Source organism: Myodes glareolus, chromosome 21, assembly GCF_982192425.1.
Source record: "Myodes glareolus chromosome 21, mMyoGla1.1, whole genome shotgun sequence".
NCBI classification, from domain to species: domain Eukaryota; kingdom Metazoa; phylum Chordata; class Mammalia; order Rodentia; family Cricetidae; genus Myodes; species Myodes glareolus.
The window spans coordinates 54,235,993-54,251,944 of NC_142046.1; the positions used below are offsets into that span (position 1 = coordinate 54,235,993).

Sequence of the window (15,952 nt, forward strand, 5' to 3'; positions counted from 1 at the left end):
TTATTTACGGGGCAGCAGCTCAGGAAGCTCAGATCCTCATTAGGAGAATGTTGCCGTCTGCATTTTACAGCTTCACTTTTCTCTTCACCACAGAAACCGCCCGGCTTAGAAAAAAACAGTGCATACGTACAATCTCTACTTCCATGTTGAATTGGGTTGCAAAGATAGCCACGCCTGGCGCTACGGGGAAGACGCCATAGAGAAAGGCGTAATTCGACAAACTCGTGTGGTTCACTACACTGTCTCCCTTGTCCAGGAGTTCCACCATCTCTCTGCACAGAAGGGGCAACACCAGGCTGGAGAAAGAAGGGAACAGAATGTATTAAAGATCAGCGTCTGTCTGTCCCTGCTAGTAACCACACTGGTGACTTTGCAATTCTGTTATTATCTTCCTCCTGCCCAGAAGGCATTTATTTTTTCATGCATATATCCTATTGCTGCTGGACATTTTGTTGAAAGTCAAGAGTTCTGCTAGGAACCATTTCAAGAACAATGTCCTGGAATATGTCAAACGTTAGGAAATATCAAGGGGAAAACAGATTCTTACAAATATTTTTTTTTTGCAAAAAAAGTAAGCATTTTAATTAGAGCCACTTTCTTGCTTCTTCTATTGGTTAATTGAAACGTGAAATGAAAAAGAGGTGTGGCATACATGCAGACAGAACACTGTATACATAATAAATAAATAAATCTTTATTTTTAAGAAAAAGAAAGAAAAAGAGGTTGAAAATCTTCAGAACTCCCCTCAAGAAAATTTCTAAACTTTTCGGGGGGGGGGGCGGGGAGATGAACTTTGTGATTGAGTGTTTGAATGGTTCAATTCAATTGAAACAATGTAGCCCAATACAATTCTAAAAAACAGTAGAAAAGAAAGTATCTTAGTTCTTCCATATCAAAGGAAAAAGAAGAACAATAATTAGTTCCTGAGATTGTAAATAAAAGGAAGACTCAGCTGAGGGGGAACTGAAACAACTCCGTGGAGCAGAACACAAAGGAAGGCCGGGTCTGGGGAGGGGACGCTATTATTAGTGTCCTTACAGTTGTGTGGAAAAGATAGCACAGTCACCACGTTTGCCTTCAGAAAGAACAAACTGATACATTGTCACAGCAGAGTCTAGAGCGGGCTGCTGGGATTACGCATGCGTGTAGGTCCACAGGCGTGCCTGTGGAGGCCGAAGATTGCCACTGGCTGTCGTCCTCACTTGCTCGCTACCTTATTTTTGAGAAAAGATCACTCGCTGACCCTGCAGTGCACCACTTTGGCTAGGTTGGCAGGCCAGGAGTCTTCCTGTTCCCACCCTCCCAGGGCTGTGTCTGGTTTTAACATGCCTGCTACGGGACCAAACTCATGTTCTCGTGCATGCTTGTATAACAAACACTTTACAAACTGAACCACCTCCCCACTCATGAATCAGTCCTAGCTGTTTGTTGTCATGCAGCTAAGGCACTGTAATTCCTTTTTATAAATTGATGTATGTATGTACTTATTTTATGTGTATGGTTGTATTGCCTAGTTGTATTTCTGCGCATCGTGTGCATACAGTGCCCACAGAGGCCAGAAGAAGGAGTTAGATATCCCTGAAATTGGAGTTACAGATAGTTGTCGGCTACCATGTGGGTCCTGGGAATCAAACCCTGGCTGTCTGAAAGAAGAGTCTGAGACATCTCTCTAGTTCCTTTTTTTTTTTTTAATTTTCAAAAAGAATCAAATATCCAATAAGAATAAGAGACCTTGAAAAATGTAATTAACACTGAAATTACAATATTATCATTATATTAGTTAGTATATGAAACTAACTCATATACTCTGAAGAACATATTAGCACCAAAAATAACTTTCAGAACTATTTATTTTTATTTATTCTTCAAATATAAAAGTATAACATCGTCCTAGTCCTAGTCCCATGAATTCAACTCTTATAAGCTTTTCATATAAAAAAATTTAAGCATGCTCTAAGCATTCTGGGTAATATTGCAGTAAAATTATGTCAACTCCATGGCTAACAAGCCAATAAACTGAAGAACTATTAAATAAAAAGTATTTCTACCATAATGCTGTTCCAATGATAATATGTCTAAAAATGTTTATATTGGCTTACCTATACTTAGACCATTCAATCAAACTCACTACTACTGAATAGATTCCAAAATTCTTTTTTAAAAGAGTGTATGTTAAAAATTATTCTTAAACAATAAGATGCTTTTACTTTATGATTTTTAATGGACTTAGAAATTTTTCAAAATCTATTTTGAAAATATGATCTAGGAAGGCAGTACAGCTTAGTGGTAGAACAGTTACCTAGCATGTACAAGGCCCTGGGTTAGATGTCCAGAACTATAAAAATTGATTAAGTATGATTTTACTGAGACATTGAAATTATTAACTAAACCTTACCAAAAAGTAAAACAGGGGGGAAAAGCCCTAAGTAAAACCAATAACCTTTGTATTCTGACAGTAAAGTAGGAAAAATAACCTGCATGTCTTAGGAAGGAAATATTTTTTTACAATACCCAAATAGCCCATTTCCCTTTAAATCACAACGACCATAAAAGTAAGAATCAATGTTTAAAGGGAAAAATAGGTGCAACACAACCCAATGAATTGGCTAAAGAGTTTGTTTGTTTCCGAACTAGAATTCCCAGTCAAGAAGCGAAACTCACAGTTTGGCTGTGATGAGAATGGTGAGCACCACAAACGCCGACTTCTTCAGCCGCTTTATCTTCCCCACCATTGTCAGACCAAGGTAAAACAGGGCTGATCCAGAGAAGGAATTGGCAAGTCCATCAAGAAAGTTCTCCATATACACAGGGATCTTTTTATCAAGAATAAAATTGAAGGCAATGCCAACGAAGACCATAAATACGATCGGGTTCTGTAACACGCGTAGAAATCCAAGTCCCACAATTTTTACTTTATTTTGAGAAGCATTTTGAGTGTCTTTTGACTTCTGGATTTCACAAAAGATAAACCCTATAGGGTTTAACATCATAAGAGATATTGGTGCCACCAAATAAATGTACTGGAGATATTCTGGGTATGTAGTTTGATACAGAGCTTCAACTGTAAAAAAAAAACAAAGAATACTGGTTTTAAAATATTACTACAGAATAATATAAATATGCATATAACATTTCTGTGCTTGTTTAGTTCATTGAAAATCAGTCTAAATAGTAATGAACAACCCCAATCACTTATTTTTAGAAAGGCAAATTTTAGTAATAAAACTGACAAGGAAGGAAAACTTACTATATTAAGTACCATCCAGTTTATAAAATAACAACTTTAAATTATGTTTTATAAAAACTTAACTATTTTCCAATACAGGGACTTAAAATGAATCTCTAAGAAAAGGGAAGAGCTGTAAAATTTTTAAAAGAGCAATGCAAAGATAAATCTGTATAAGGTATTTGCTTGAACTCAGTGGAACGAGCATCTTCACTGGTGTGCTAAGGGGGGAGTCAGATGGCAGTAGATGGGGTGGGGAGAGCATGCTCAGAAACTCCACAGCACTGGAGTCCACACTCCACGGAGAAAGATGGAGAGATGTGAGGCAGCTGACAGAATAGGGCAGGGGCCTGAGGCACCTCTGAACTACAGTTGGAAGTTCAGAGTTTCTAGTCAGATGGTGAGCGATCAAGTTTATATTTTCCAGATGTGGTCTAGGACATGGCCATGTGAGCTGGCAGCTGACAGGGAGGAAAGGCTTCCCTGGAGATGAGGAGGCCACAGAACTGAGAGGGCATAGAATTCAGTGGGTAGCCGAGGAGGACGCTAATGTCACGTGAAAAAGGCAAACTTCATAACGGAGATGAGAGTCAGAATTAAAGTCTACAGGGGATGGGAGGGAATGACGAAAAGGAGAGCAGTGATTGGCATCCACTTCAACAGTCGTCAGCAAGAAAGCAGACAGCGACGCCCTTGCTTTATGGGGCAAGTAGGCTGTGAGGAAATGAAAGCAATGAACGCTTCCAGGAAAGACCAGGGAAGACGCTAAAGGCAGGACAGAAGGCTGGACTGGGAAAGCTTTGGGGAGGGAAACAGCATGGAGTCACACATTTTTGTTTGCTTGGTTTTGCTTTTCAGTGGTCAGAGCTATCCTGGAACTCGCTTTGTAGACCAGGCTGGCCTTGAACTCACAGAGATTCACCTGTCTCTGCCTCCTGAGTGCTGGGATTAAAGGCCTGTACCACCGCCACCTGGCTAGCAACTACACATTCTTAAGAAAACAAAGCATCACTTTTTTCCCAGCATGTCCCCAAAGAGCCTGTTACTCACTGAAGAATGAGGCAAAAACAAAACCAAACCGGCTGTGAGATTAACAGGAGATGGCACACATGCTCTACTTTGTGGGTGACTTAAGGGGCTTTTCGAGAGTCTGAGAAGGCATGATGACTCGGGAACTTAGCTGCTACAGAAGATGCTTTCTTGGTGGGGGAAGTTGGTGAAGTCACACTTCTAGCAGTTCCAGAAGGCGAAGACTGAGGAACTGGCCTGGGGTGGAACAAGGCAACTTAAAGCCACCGAATACACGACTTGGTCTTCACGCTTGTTTCAGACATAGAACTTGAACCTATCCAGCTGAAAGTATATAAAAGCTCATTCATAATGGATGTGAAGTTGAGAAATAAAATAAACAGCCACAATCATTCCAAGGAGAGAGGCAATCATGTGAAAATAACGTAGATCGAGTTTCTTCATTTACACTAAGATAAAGTAACACAAGTAGGGAAATGTATTTGTTTACCTCCTCAGGATTCCTAAGTTCAGTTAATGTCAGACACATGTCCCGTTAAAGTTATGTAATAGATTATATAACCACGGAACTTCACCTTGATCTCATTAGCTACATTTACTTTTTATAAGACCCAAATCATTGTTCTCCCAGTCAAGCACACACATAGGTCTGAATATCTCCAAAACAGAGCAGAAGTTAAATGCATTTGATTGCATAAAAACTCCATCAGTTCTCTTGGCTGATTTCTAAGTGAGAAGCACTGGTTTACGACTCGGAGGCTGCCTCCCAGGCTTCCTGGGGCTTGTCTAAGTAAAAAGCCCCATCTCGATAATTACTCTTGGGTAGCTACACTCCTTAGCTAATCCCATCTCTAGGAAAAAGGCGTCCGTACCTGCCCACCACTTTGGCTTCTTAAGTGGAGTATAGATTTGGGGAATGCCTTGCACTTTCAATCTGGGTGTAAGAATTTTTCCTAAGTGGCCACAACGCAGTGCAAAAGTGTCTTCTGTGGCAACCTCCGTCTCCAGCTCCACACTCTACTCAAAGCCTGTTCTACTGATTAATCACTTACGTCTAGAAATTTCCATTCCTGGCACATCTCTGATGAATACAATATAATGGTCTGTCTCTGTCTCTGTCTCTGTCTCTCTCTCTCTCTCCCCCTCCCTCCCTCCCTCCCTTCCTCTCTCTCAAGAATGCAATGCAAGTCTGAGCAGCAATCTTCCATTGCTATTGCTAGGAGCCACCAACACAGCAGCATCCCCATCCTTCCTTTGTTCCTCTGGCTCCCTACAGGCCCAGTCCAGTTATCCACGGGTAACAAGAACAGCAAACAAAGCGCAGGGAGACAGAAACCACAGCCCTCATCATTTTTACAGGGCATTACTAGTCTGTCTTACTTTTTGCTGTCAAGCTCTCAGTGTACCGAATTTATACACTAACCTGATCACAGGTAGATATGGATAAGACAACATTATATATGTGTACATAGTTGAGAATCTTATTACTCAGGACGCTGAGGCAAGAGCTGCAGCTGGGAGTTTACGGCCTACTATATATACATAGGAGTCGGAAGGGGATCCTGACACATGCTCCGTCAGATACGGGAGACTACTGCCTTTCTTCCTACAGGGTTTTTTGCACTCTCTCCTCTTGATTCTTACTCCTATTAGTTAAAAGTCTGAAAATCAGGTTATTTGGTACATCCACTAACCAGTGTTCTTTTGTGTTTTCTCAACCACTCCTTTCATCCATATTATTAACTCCCAAAAGTGCCATCTAAATCTCAACTGTGCAAAGTCAGAGCTTTCACAAATTAGTATTTTTCTATCGTTTCTGTCACTCATTGTGGCTTTCTCTTAACGAGCACAACCAGTCCCCATAATGGTCTTCCTACTTACCGACCACATCTTTTATTACTCCATAAAGCAAAGACTCCACCTACCGGAGCCAGAGCACAGGTACAGTTGACAAACTGTATCCATAAACACAAGCTCCACTTGGAGGCCATGTCTTCATTCTAACTTCTTGAATTGGTTCCTTCCCAAGACTTGCCTACTATTTAAGAACAGTCTCTGGGACTCATTCTACCAAGTCTCCAACCCACATCATTAAATCTCTCCCTCGCTGGAACACTCTGATACTCTGATTTGTATCAATGACACCTCAAGAAACTCTAAGTCCCCTGAAGCATCATTCTATAACACACACACCCCACCCAACATAGAACTGAACAGATCTGATGAACAGAATTAGCTGATACATGAACAAATGCTAAGGGTTTCAGATACAGTAAAAATGTATTTTGCATCATACAGCAATTTACATCTGTTATTGGTTAATCTAGTTCTTTTTGGATCCATATTTTATTTTAAAAGTTATCACCTTAATTAGCCTTTTTTGAGGCGTGTGGTGTGTGTACATTTTCATGTGTGTGTGTACATGTGCGTGGAAGTCAGAGGTGATGTTGAATGTCTTTCTCACCCCCCACCTTACTCTTTGAGTCTTTCACCAAACCCAAGCTCACTGATTCAGCTAGCCTGGCAAACCAGCAAACTCCAGGCATCTTGGTCTCTACCTCCCTAGCACTGGGATTTTAGGTTTGCACAGGGCTCATGTGGACAAAGCAAACACTTCACCAACTACACAATCACCCTAGCCCCTCACACTGTAGCCTAGGCTGGCTTTGAACTCCCAACTTCACCAACTGCACAATCACCCTAGCCCCTCACACTAGCCTAGGCTGGCTCTGAACTCCCAACTTCACCAACTGCTCAATCACCCTAGCTCCTCACAGTAGCCTAGTCTGGCTTTGAACTTCCCAGCAGTCCCTCTAGCTTCAGCCTCCTGAATAACAGGATTATCAAATTATTTTAAATTAGCCAATAGAAATCACATGTGTACATACATGTTACTTTGAAATGTATATGTTTTGGAATGGTTAAATGAAGCTCACCAGCATACATATTTTCTTACATAATTTTTACTGATGTGAATTCTTATATTGCTATTAACTGTATTCACTAAGTTGTACAATAGGTCTCTTGAAGTTATTCCTTCTACCTAACGGAAATTTCATGATTTTTTTCCCTTTTTACACATTGAGAATATTTATAAAGCAGGTTACAATAAGAGTCTTTTAACTCAGCTGAACGAGTGCATAAGGACAAAAGAAGTAATGTCTAGTGGGAGAGCAAATAATCATGATTAAATAAATACTTATTAAATTACCAGGAGAAAGGGGTTCAACATGGGAATTTTAGTCTCTTTTGCCACTCATTTCCATAATTACTTAACATTCCATCTTCACAAACTGGCAGTTATCAACCTTTTGTTAGCAACCTGAAGACAATCTTTCAAATCGGAAAGGAAAATACACATGAATACAGTGACCTATAGCAGCTAAAATTAGATTTATAATCACTACATCAACTATTAAGTCCTAATTAATTAATGATTATAAATAAGGCTCTTAGAGGGAGGGGGAATCCCATTATGAGGAGTTATTATATAGCTTGGAAGAACTAAGATAAAATTAGCCACCCACTGTGACTCCTATTTTGATTCCTGCAGGGTTTCAATCTCTAGCAAATAACACACAGACCCCGACAAGACCATTCCATTATTTAACGGCACATAGTTAAATGGCTTCATCTCCATTGTGTTTACAGCTCAAGCACCAGGGCATAATTATGATTAGTCAGGGTACTTATGCTATCAGCATTGTTTGAAGAATAAATTAGAGGACTTAACTATGCCCTATTAGTATCTTTTAATGACAGAGGCAGGGAGTCATTCTGATCTGCTGAAACCAGCCTTTCCCCTTGGTGGATTCCTGGTTCCTTCTCACACCTGGATTTTTGAGAGCACTTTTGGAAAGAACTGTCCTAAAAGACAGTAAGCCCTTTCTCGTCTCTAATCCACTTGACTCTAGTGTTAAAAACTACACAGCAATATAGCATTATTTATTTTCTAAACACCATAGTCATTGCACAGAGAAGAGATACATATTCACTAACTCATCTGTCTGTTCTCCACGCCAGCATCTCCCAAGTCCCCTGTAAACTGGGCAGATGAGGAACGAACGCAGCCCTAAGAAGAGTGTCTCATCTAATTCATTAGCAACACTTCTCTTTGAACACGGCAGTGGGGATTCCTAGGAGAAGAAGAAAGGTCTCCCTGGTGACTGTTGTCTCTGCTCACCATGTACAAGAGCGGAAGACAGATGGATACAGACTGCACTAACAAATACCCCACTGGGGAGCAGACCCATGACGTAATGTTCTTTCTGTACACGTCTTCCATTCTACAAGTAGATGAGAAAACTGTCTATGTGCCTGGTTTTTAATAAAGCTATAGTCCACAGCCTGGTGTTACAAGGGCTAGTATCTGTGAGCAAAGCAAACAACAGAGATTATAATGCCAAATTGCACAACACATTCAGTAAGGAAACTCAGGTTGCTATGCCGCGAGGAACTTCACTATGACCACATTTTCTATATAATGTGGAATGTAAGAAAAGCCATGATGAAGTGGCTGGGTAAATATATTTTAAATTTGAAAAGCGTCTTAGTAGGAAAAGTAAGTCATCCAATAGCTTTTTTCCAAGTCTACTCTGTCTTTCCCCTTTGTGGGTTCATGTAACTGTGTGTGCATTCAGAGACCAGAGAAGGAAGTCTGGAGTCTTTCTCCATCTCTCTCCACCATATTTTAGAGACAGGTCTCTCACTAAATTTGAGGCTCGTTTCAGTTAGGCTGACCGGCCAGTGAGTTCCAGGGCCCACCTGGTCCTGCCTCCCAGCACTGGGGTTCTAGGTAGTCCTGTCTGACTTTTTTTTAAATCTCTTCAAGCTGGTAAAGAAAGGTGTTTATTAAGGGTAATGAAACACACACATAAAGCAAGCACACAGAGTGGAAGAACTTTCACAAAGAAGAGGGTGGCCTCAGGAAGCTATACCCCTCATACCTGGTCTTTAAGTGGATGCTCGGGGTTTGAACTCAGGTCCCCCTGCTTTTGCAGCATGCCCTCTTACTTAGCTACCTCTCTAGCCCTGCCCCTCCACCCCGAACAGATTGTAAAGGCAAAAACATCTGATTCTGTTCTGAAACTACTAAATTACCAAAGTTGGTCGGGTCTTCTAAGATAGACTTAGCCTGTTATGTAACCATGTGGCATGAGAGAATGCCTGGGATTTAGAACCAGAAAGCCTAGAGCTGGGTCTCAGGCACGTGTTAACTGTGTGACCCAGGTTAAAACAATCCTGTAACCCTGTCTCCTTAGTTGAAAGTGATAACATCCACCCTCTTCAAATAATAAAGTCCCCTGTAAAGTCTAAAATTACAAATGTTAGTTCTCTTTATAAACTCACTAGTCCATAAAAGCATGAAACTATATACGTCTAGTTCATGTCTAAAATAAGAACAATATTTATCGAATACTTAACACTATTGCGACAAGCCACTTCGGGAGTCTTTATTCACAAATCCTTGACCAGACTACATTCTTAGTTCTCTGAAGGGCATAGACAAACATTAACTTCTGCTGTGTAATTTCAACTTAAAGTTTAGTAACTGTAAAGGGACATCTACAGAGCTCCTACTTAAAGACCCGTTAGCTAAGAGTTTTGTTTTACCCCCTCTTCAGGCTCCTGGTTACTCCGTGCTGTTTGATTGCTTTGGTCTTTTTTCAAGGCTAGAGTGAGGAGAGGTGAACAGTATAGTTCTCTACAAACTTTTTGGTGTCGGTGGTGGAATGGCTTTGGGCAGGAGGACGGGGTAAAATGACTGAGACCTGAGAGTTCACGGTAGGTTTCAACTGTACAATTTAATATTCCACTGGATCTCTGCTCTGAAGGTATATCATCAGAGAAGCCTTAAGCCCTCACTCTGTCACAGGACAATCTCCTCACACCCGGCCCTTATTTATTCTTCCGGTCCCTGCCAACGTTTGGTATGATCTTAGTTTCAACGATAACTTTATTTCTCCATTAAAATATGAACTTAGTATGTTTGAGAACTTTGCTCCCAGGCCACTTCCTAGCATTGGTGTGGAGCACCCACGCACAAGCAACTGAGTGGATACGAACACAACAGTGCCCATGCTGCGCTGCGTGTCAAAAGCAATGCAACTTGCATTCTTAAGTATTAACAACTAGTTTCTAGGAATGGTGGTATATCCTGAAAAATAAAATACATTTCCTCTCAAGAAACCACAGAATCCCAAATTAGTGTGTTTATTGTTTTACCAGAAAATATAAAATTGGGTTGTGTACAGAACTGCAGACCCAATGTGTTCTTACCGTTTTCGTCCTTAATTTAATTTCGTCCTTGAATTTAACTTCAACATAAATATACTGAAAACTCAAATAACAAACTCAAAACAAATTTTGCTATAAAATAACCTATATATTCTAGAGCACAAGAACAAGAATGGTGTGGGAAAGCCACTGACGGCATAAATTCCCACTGCTGGCATGTGGTGTGAGTACTTTCAGGAAAATAAGAAGTTTTTTAAACAAAATTTAAATCAGACTGCGCTCCCTTCTAGAAATTAGATTTCTTTATATGAGATAATTGAGAAGAAATAGAATATTACTAGAAAGATTATCCCCTAAGATATTAGAATATAGCCATTTATTTTAGGAAGATAATTAAGTGATCCTTAAAACTCTAAAATTCAAGAAAAAAATATTCTAATTTCAGACAGCTTTAAGAAAAAAATGATGGGTTGGTGGGAGGGTCTGTGAGGAGTTGGGGCAGGGAAAAATTGTAATCAGAATATATTGTGTGGAAAAATTTCAATTAAATAAACAATGAAAGATTTCCTAGAGACAAGAATAAGAATATGTTACTAACAAATGCTTAGATAGTCAAAAGCTTATGTTACCACATAAAATGCTTGAATTTTTTTTAAATTTAAGAATAAAAATAACTTACCTATAGGATATCCCAATGCAAAGTCATTACTTTGTGTAGCAAAAATAGGGAATAGTCCAGCTTTGCTAAATCGGCTCTCGGGACTGGCAACCAGTAAGGTCAATATGCACACAGTGAAAAACACAGAGGCTTTGCCAATTAAGATACTATATAGGAAAGCCCAATCCACATTGGAAAAATTAAGTACAACCATATTTTTGAATAATAGAGCTGGCAGGGCAAATCTGGAGACAAAGTTTCCCAGGCCTTTGGCCTGTGTGGAGGTGATGACATTGGCCCTCCCTGCTATGTAACCACAAAGGACTATGCCAAAGCATTCCAGCAAGGCTGGGAAAAGCCTTGTGATTGACATTGAAGGTGGGTCGTTGGTGGAATTGAATCCATGAGCTACTGGTGCAGACAGAGTCTCGTTAATGGCAAGGGTTGAGTTCTCTGCTGAAAAATGAGAATTCATTTTCTCTCTCCTTTCACCTCCAACTAGGTCTCTGGGGAAAAAAAAGGAAGAAAAGAAAAAATTCAGTGCTACAACTAACCAGAGTAGAGAATGAAATGGAACGCTGCAAACCTGGACTTATTTACATATTAAATGGCCAAATAAATGTCCACACTCTCTTCAAAGTCCACGGCGGGGGCGGGGAGGGGGGGAAGACAAGAGAAAAGAGGTAGGGGAGGTACTTCATTCTCAAAGGTAGGACAACTCAAAATATTCCTGTTACCATTCTGCTTTTCAGTGTCAGACATGAGTAAAGCAAGACCCACAAATGTTACAGCGGCAGTGATGCCCTGTGGGTCCCTCCGGGCATCCACAATCCTCCTCCATCTAGTGGCCAAGAGGAGCAGGCTCAGTGTCTACAAAGGACCGACTTGCACCCAGAGTCTCTAGAAACTTCGGAAGGTCTCTCGGGTAGACGAACCAGAAGCCCCTTCTAACCTGTGGTGATACTTGAGCCTAAGGGAGACTCATAGCCGGGCAGCACTTACCAACTTGAACCCGAAACTTAACGTTTTATGCTTCACTTTATCATCTGTGAAGTGGCAATATCAGGAGAGTTCTTTGGCTCTAATCACACCCGGCACACGGCAATCGCTTAACCAAAGCTGAATATCACTTTCGGTAGAGTACGAGGGAACCTTTGAGAGAGAAAGTGGTTTTAAGAGGTCAGTCCACCAGCTTTCCCTTAGTTCGTTTTACATAAGCACACACACACTGGCCTACAGTTCCTCAGGGCCACAGGGGGCTTTACACAGGTAGCTCACTCTAAAATGTTCTCTGACATGTGCACTGCCCACATAATGAGCACTTACCCACTCTCAAACTCAGTCGTACCAATCAGGAATCATTTCGTCTGGTGAGGTGTCTTTAATAACAGAGTTAGGCATAATTTTTTCTCAAATAAAATCACGGTCCTTCCCTTAGTCTGCTTTTCTCGGCTTGTTTATCCCAATGCCTTGCAATGACTGTCTCCTTTACCAAACTTGAAATGTCACAGAAGCGAAGACACACTCTCGTGTCCCTAATATCTGGCACATAGGAAGCACCGGGGGAGGGACTAGATTCATTAAAACTCTCACTAAATTCTTTAAATAACAACCTGTTCTTACATCAATCTCTTCTCTCATTGCCAGTTCTCTCTTGGGTACCATCTAGTCCGTGAGTGAACAATCTCTCTTTCGACATGATAAATGCTCTTCACAGCAGTAACAGCCGGAACACAGCCTGTTTCCTAAAGCCTTATAAAGATGCTCGTGAGGTTTTTAAGGACCAACTTCTGTGGGCTAAGGTGACACAGAGACACAGTGAGCACAAACTTTAGATAATTCTCAGATGACTCGGTTTTTTCTAGTAATTTGGAATTAATGTGATGATAATTGCCAATTTCTGAGTGATTATTCTAGGTTTACCTTGTAAAGACAGGGGAAAATCTGGTGTCTCCTGCAACTTACAAAGCTTGGCTAAATTCTTGAACACCCACATCACATTCAAAACACTGGGGTGACAGATCAAAGATCATCAATTGATACCCGGGTTGTGTAAGAGAATATTTCCTGTGCTGCTCCCTATAAGCCAAACCCTTTGAAAAACCTTATATTTCATTGGGACTAAGACAAGTATTTCTTTTTTTTTCTGCCAGGATTAAACAAGAGAGATCAATAGAAACCAATCCTACAATGTTCACCAAATTTTGAGTTTTACCAAATTATACTGATTGGTACAGGGAGGTTCTGGTTGGTAAACATAGCCAGATATTGGTTGGTACACATAGAGAAGTTCTAGTTTGTACATATGCCAGGTTCTGGTTGGGACACATAGTCAGATTCTGGCTGGTACACATGCCAGGTTCTGGTTGGTACACATAGCCAGGTATTGGTTGGGACACATAGACAGATTCTGGTTGTTACACATGGTCACCCTTGAAGAATTTGATCAGCAATCAGATTTGAGTATTAGACATTGGAGCCCTTAAGAAATGTGTATTTGCAAAGGTAGTGGGAAAAGAGGTGACAATCTGGCCTAGACTTCTGATGCTTTTCCCACGTTCCCTATATTTCTTTATTTGGATAACTCATAATCCCTATTTGGACCACATAAGAACAGTGCAGCTGTACAACTTTTAAGACAACAATCTTAATTAGCAATAGTTAAGTGAAAAGACTAACAGGTTTTGAGCCTTAACCTTTATCAACTCTGGATCAATACTTTGCCTTCCTCAGTTGGTTTCCTTAACTGTAAAATGAGCAGGGAAACGTCCTGAAGGAGATACTGTATAGAAAGGATATTTAGTTCATAGCTTATCACAGAATAGGCCTTCAAGAAATGGCAGCCATCATTCTAGTGCCAAGTGTGCTGTCCCACGCTAGAAACCCAGCACTGGAAGACAGGCAGAAGGATCACAAGCTCAAAGCTAGCCGGGGCTGCACACTGAAAGCCTGTCTCAAAAAACAAAACAAAACAAAACAAACAAACAAACAAAAAACCTAACCATCAAAGAAGAACCAAAAGAGGGTGAGAGAGAGGACAGAGGGATTGTAGACCTGATGGAAAGGGTCAGAGTGGTAACAAAGAAAAGGGCATCCATTGTCCTAAGTAGCTCTCCAGACAGACCTGCCATTACAGATCACCAACAACACAAGTACTGGATAGTCCAAAAAGTTACCAGTTTGAGATGTGTCATAAAGTTACCAGTCTCTGATTTAGACCCACCCATTATGGAAGAGTTGAATCCAGTTTGATCTTAAGTGGCCGCTAACAAAGAACAAAGACCTCTTCATTGAGGTGATGGCCAGTAGGTAAAGCAAGACCCAGGTTCGACTTTCGATTAATTGAAAATTAAAAAAAAAACTTTAAAAAGTAATCTGCTTTTTCCCGCTTTTAATTTTTCCAGGGTTATAAAGCAACAGTCCCCGAGGCAAATGAAAATTAAAACGACTCCTAGCCTGACATGATGTTACACACTTTAACCCCAGCATTAGGGAGGCAGAGGCAGGAAGAGGACAAGTTCAAGCCTCGCCTCAGCTACAAAATTAAGCCAATCAAGACTTACAGTAGCACTTGTTCCAAAATAAGGAAGGAGAAATTAAAAATAAGTCCAAAGCTTTATCTCATACTATTTTAAACATTAAAAACAAAACGAAACCAAAAAATGCTTCTAAGGCACATTTTAAGATGAACAAGAACCACAACAAAGGAAGTTTAAAAAAATTACATCCAGTCCTTTAATCTACAAAAACAAGGCTTGTTACAGAACAAACAAGTTGAACCGCCGCTGTGCAAGCCAGTTCACTGGGGCAGACACTAGAAAATGAAGTATACAAACGGTCTAGTCACTTTATATTTGACTTAGATAGCATCACCAAAGCACTGGAATTGTAGATTAAATTGCTACTAAGTTAAAATGTGGTGCATTGTTAACTTGAAAGAGAAAGCTTTAAACTCTTGGGCTGTTCTTTTCTCAAACACCCAATATCCTTTCTCTATGAGAAAAATCCAATGTCGTGGGGGAGCTATAAGAGAACTCTTAAACATCAACAGGCACCCTATCCACAGCCTGTTTCCCTGTCTGTCTGCAAGGGACAGACTTTGGCCCGCCAAGATAAGGAGTGCAGAGTCCCTAAGCGAATAGATGGCCCCGAGGGCAGCTGGCATCCGTGAAAATGGAAAGCCAGGGCATAGGAGTCACGTCAGGTGCTCCGTAAAGAAGGAGAAAATTTGGCGCAAAGCACCTGGTACCTGGGCAGAGACGCTCAGGAGGGGCAGATACTGAGGCCCCCCTTGACATAAAGTGAAAAGTCCGAGATGTCAGGGTTGTCCCACGTGCAACGGGGCGCTCCGCGCCCTGGGGACGCAGTTCTGGCAGCAGATGGAACAAGTCACCCCTTCTGCGCAGACCATCCCGAGTGTCCCCGCGGGTTTCAGGCGTAGACGACGCGGGGCAGAGGGGAACAGGCGTTGCAACGGGCCGAGGCCGGGGTCACCGGAGCCTGGCGCTGCCTACTGGACCGGACCCCAGGGAAGGGGCAGGAGTAAGACCCAGCAGGTCTATCCTACCGGCGCTCATCTCACCTGCTAGGTCTGCAGCCCGGGCTGCGAGGAGACGGACGCCAGTGCTCGCCGAGGGCCGAGCAGCGAGCACAACGCCGGCATCTCCCGCCCCCAGCCCTTTTCTCCCGGCGGCGTGGGCTAGCTGCAGCTGCCCAACCACGTTCCGAGAAAGGGAGGGGCGAGCCGCTGCGGCCCTGTCAGCTACCTTGGACCTCCGCGGTCCGGGGCCTCCTCCCCGCCT

The 15,952-nt window shown here is 41.6% G+C and overlaps 1 protein-coding gene across 4 annotated transcripts in view; it reads right to left on the reverse strand.

Annotated features, from left to right (window-relative positions):
- The window catches only part of Gpr155 (G protein-coupled receptor 155), a 40,240-nt gene extending 24,334 nt beyond the window's left edge, over positions 1–15,906 (reverse strand). For 2 of the 4 annotated variants that reach the window (XM_085680946.2, XM_048425815.3), the window contains exons 1-5: positions 15,733–15,906; positions 12,153–12,302; positions 11,172–11,656; positions 2,662–3,061; positions 131–296 (exon numbers count right to left, since the gene is read on the reverse strand). In XM_085680946.2, the coding sequence (XP_085537072.2) occupies positions 131–296; positions 2,662–3,061; positions 11,172–11,625 (1,020 nt within the window). In that variant the 5' untranslated portion in view covers positions 11,626–11,656; positions 12,153–12,302; positions 15,733–15,906. Of the gene's footprint in view, positions 1–130; positions 297–2,661; positions 3,062–4,276; positions 4,503–11,171; positions 11,657–12,152; positions 12,303–15,732 lie in introns of those variants that run through there. The other 2 variants (XM_048425813.3, XM_087900055.1) reach the window with 2 other exon arrangements.
- Positions 15,907–15,952: the final 46 nt, after the last annotated feature.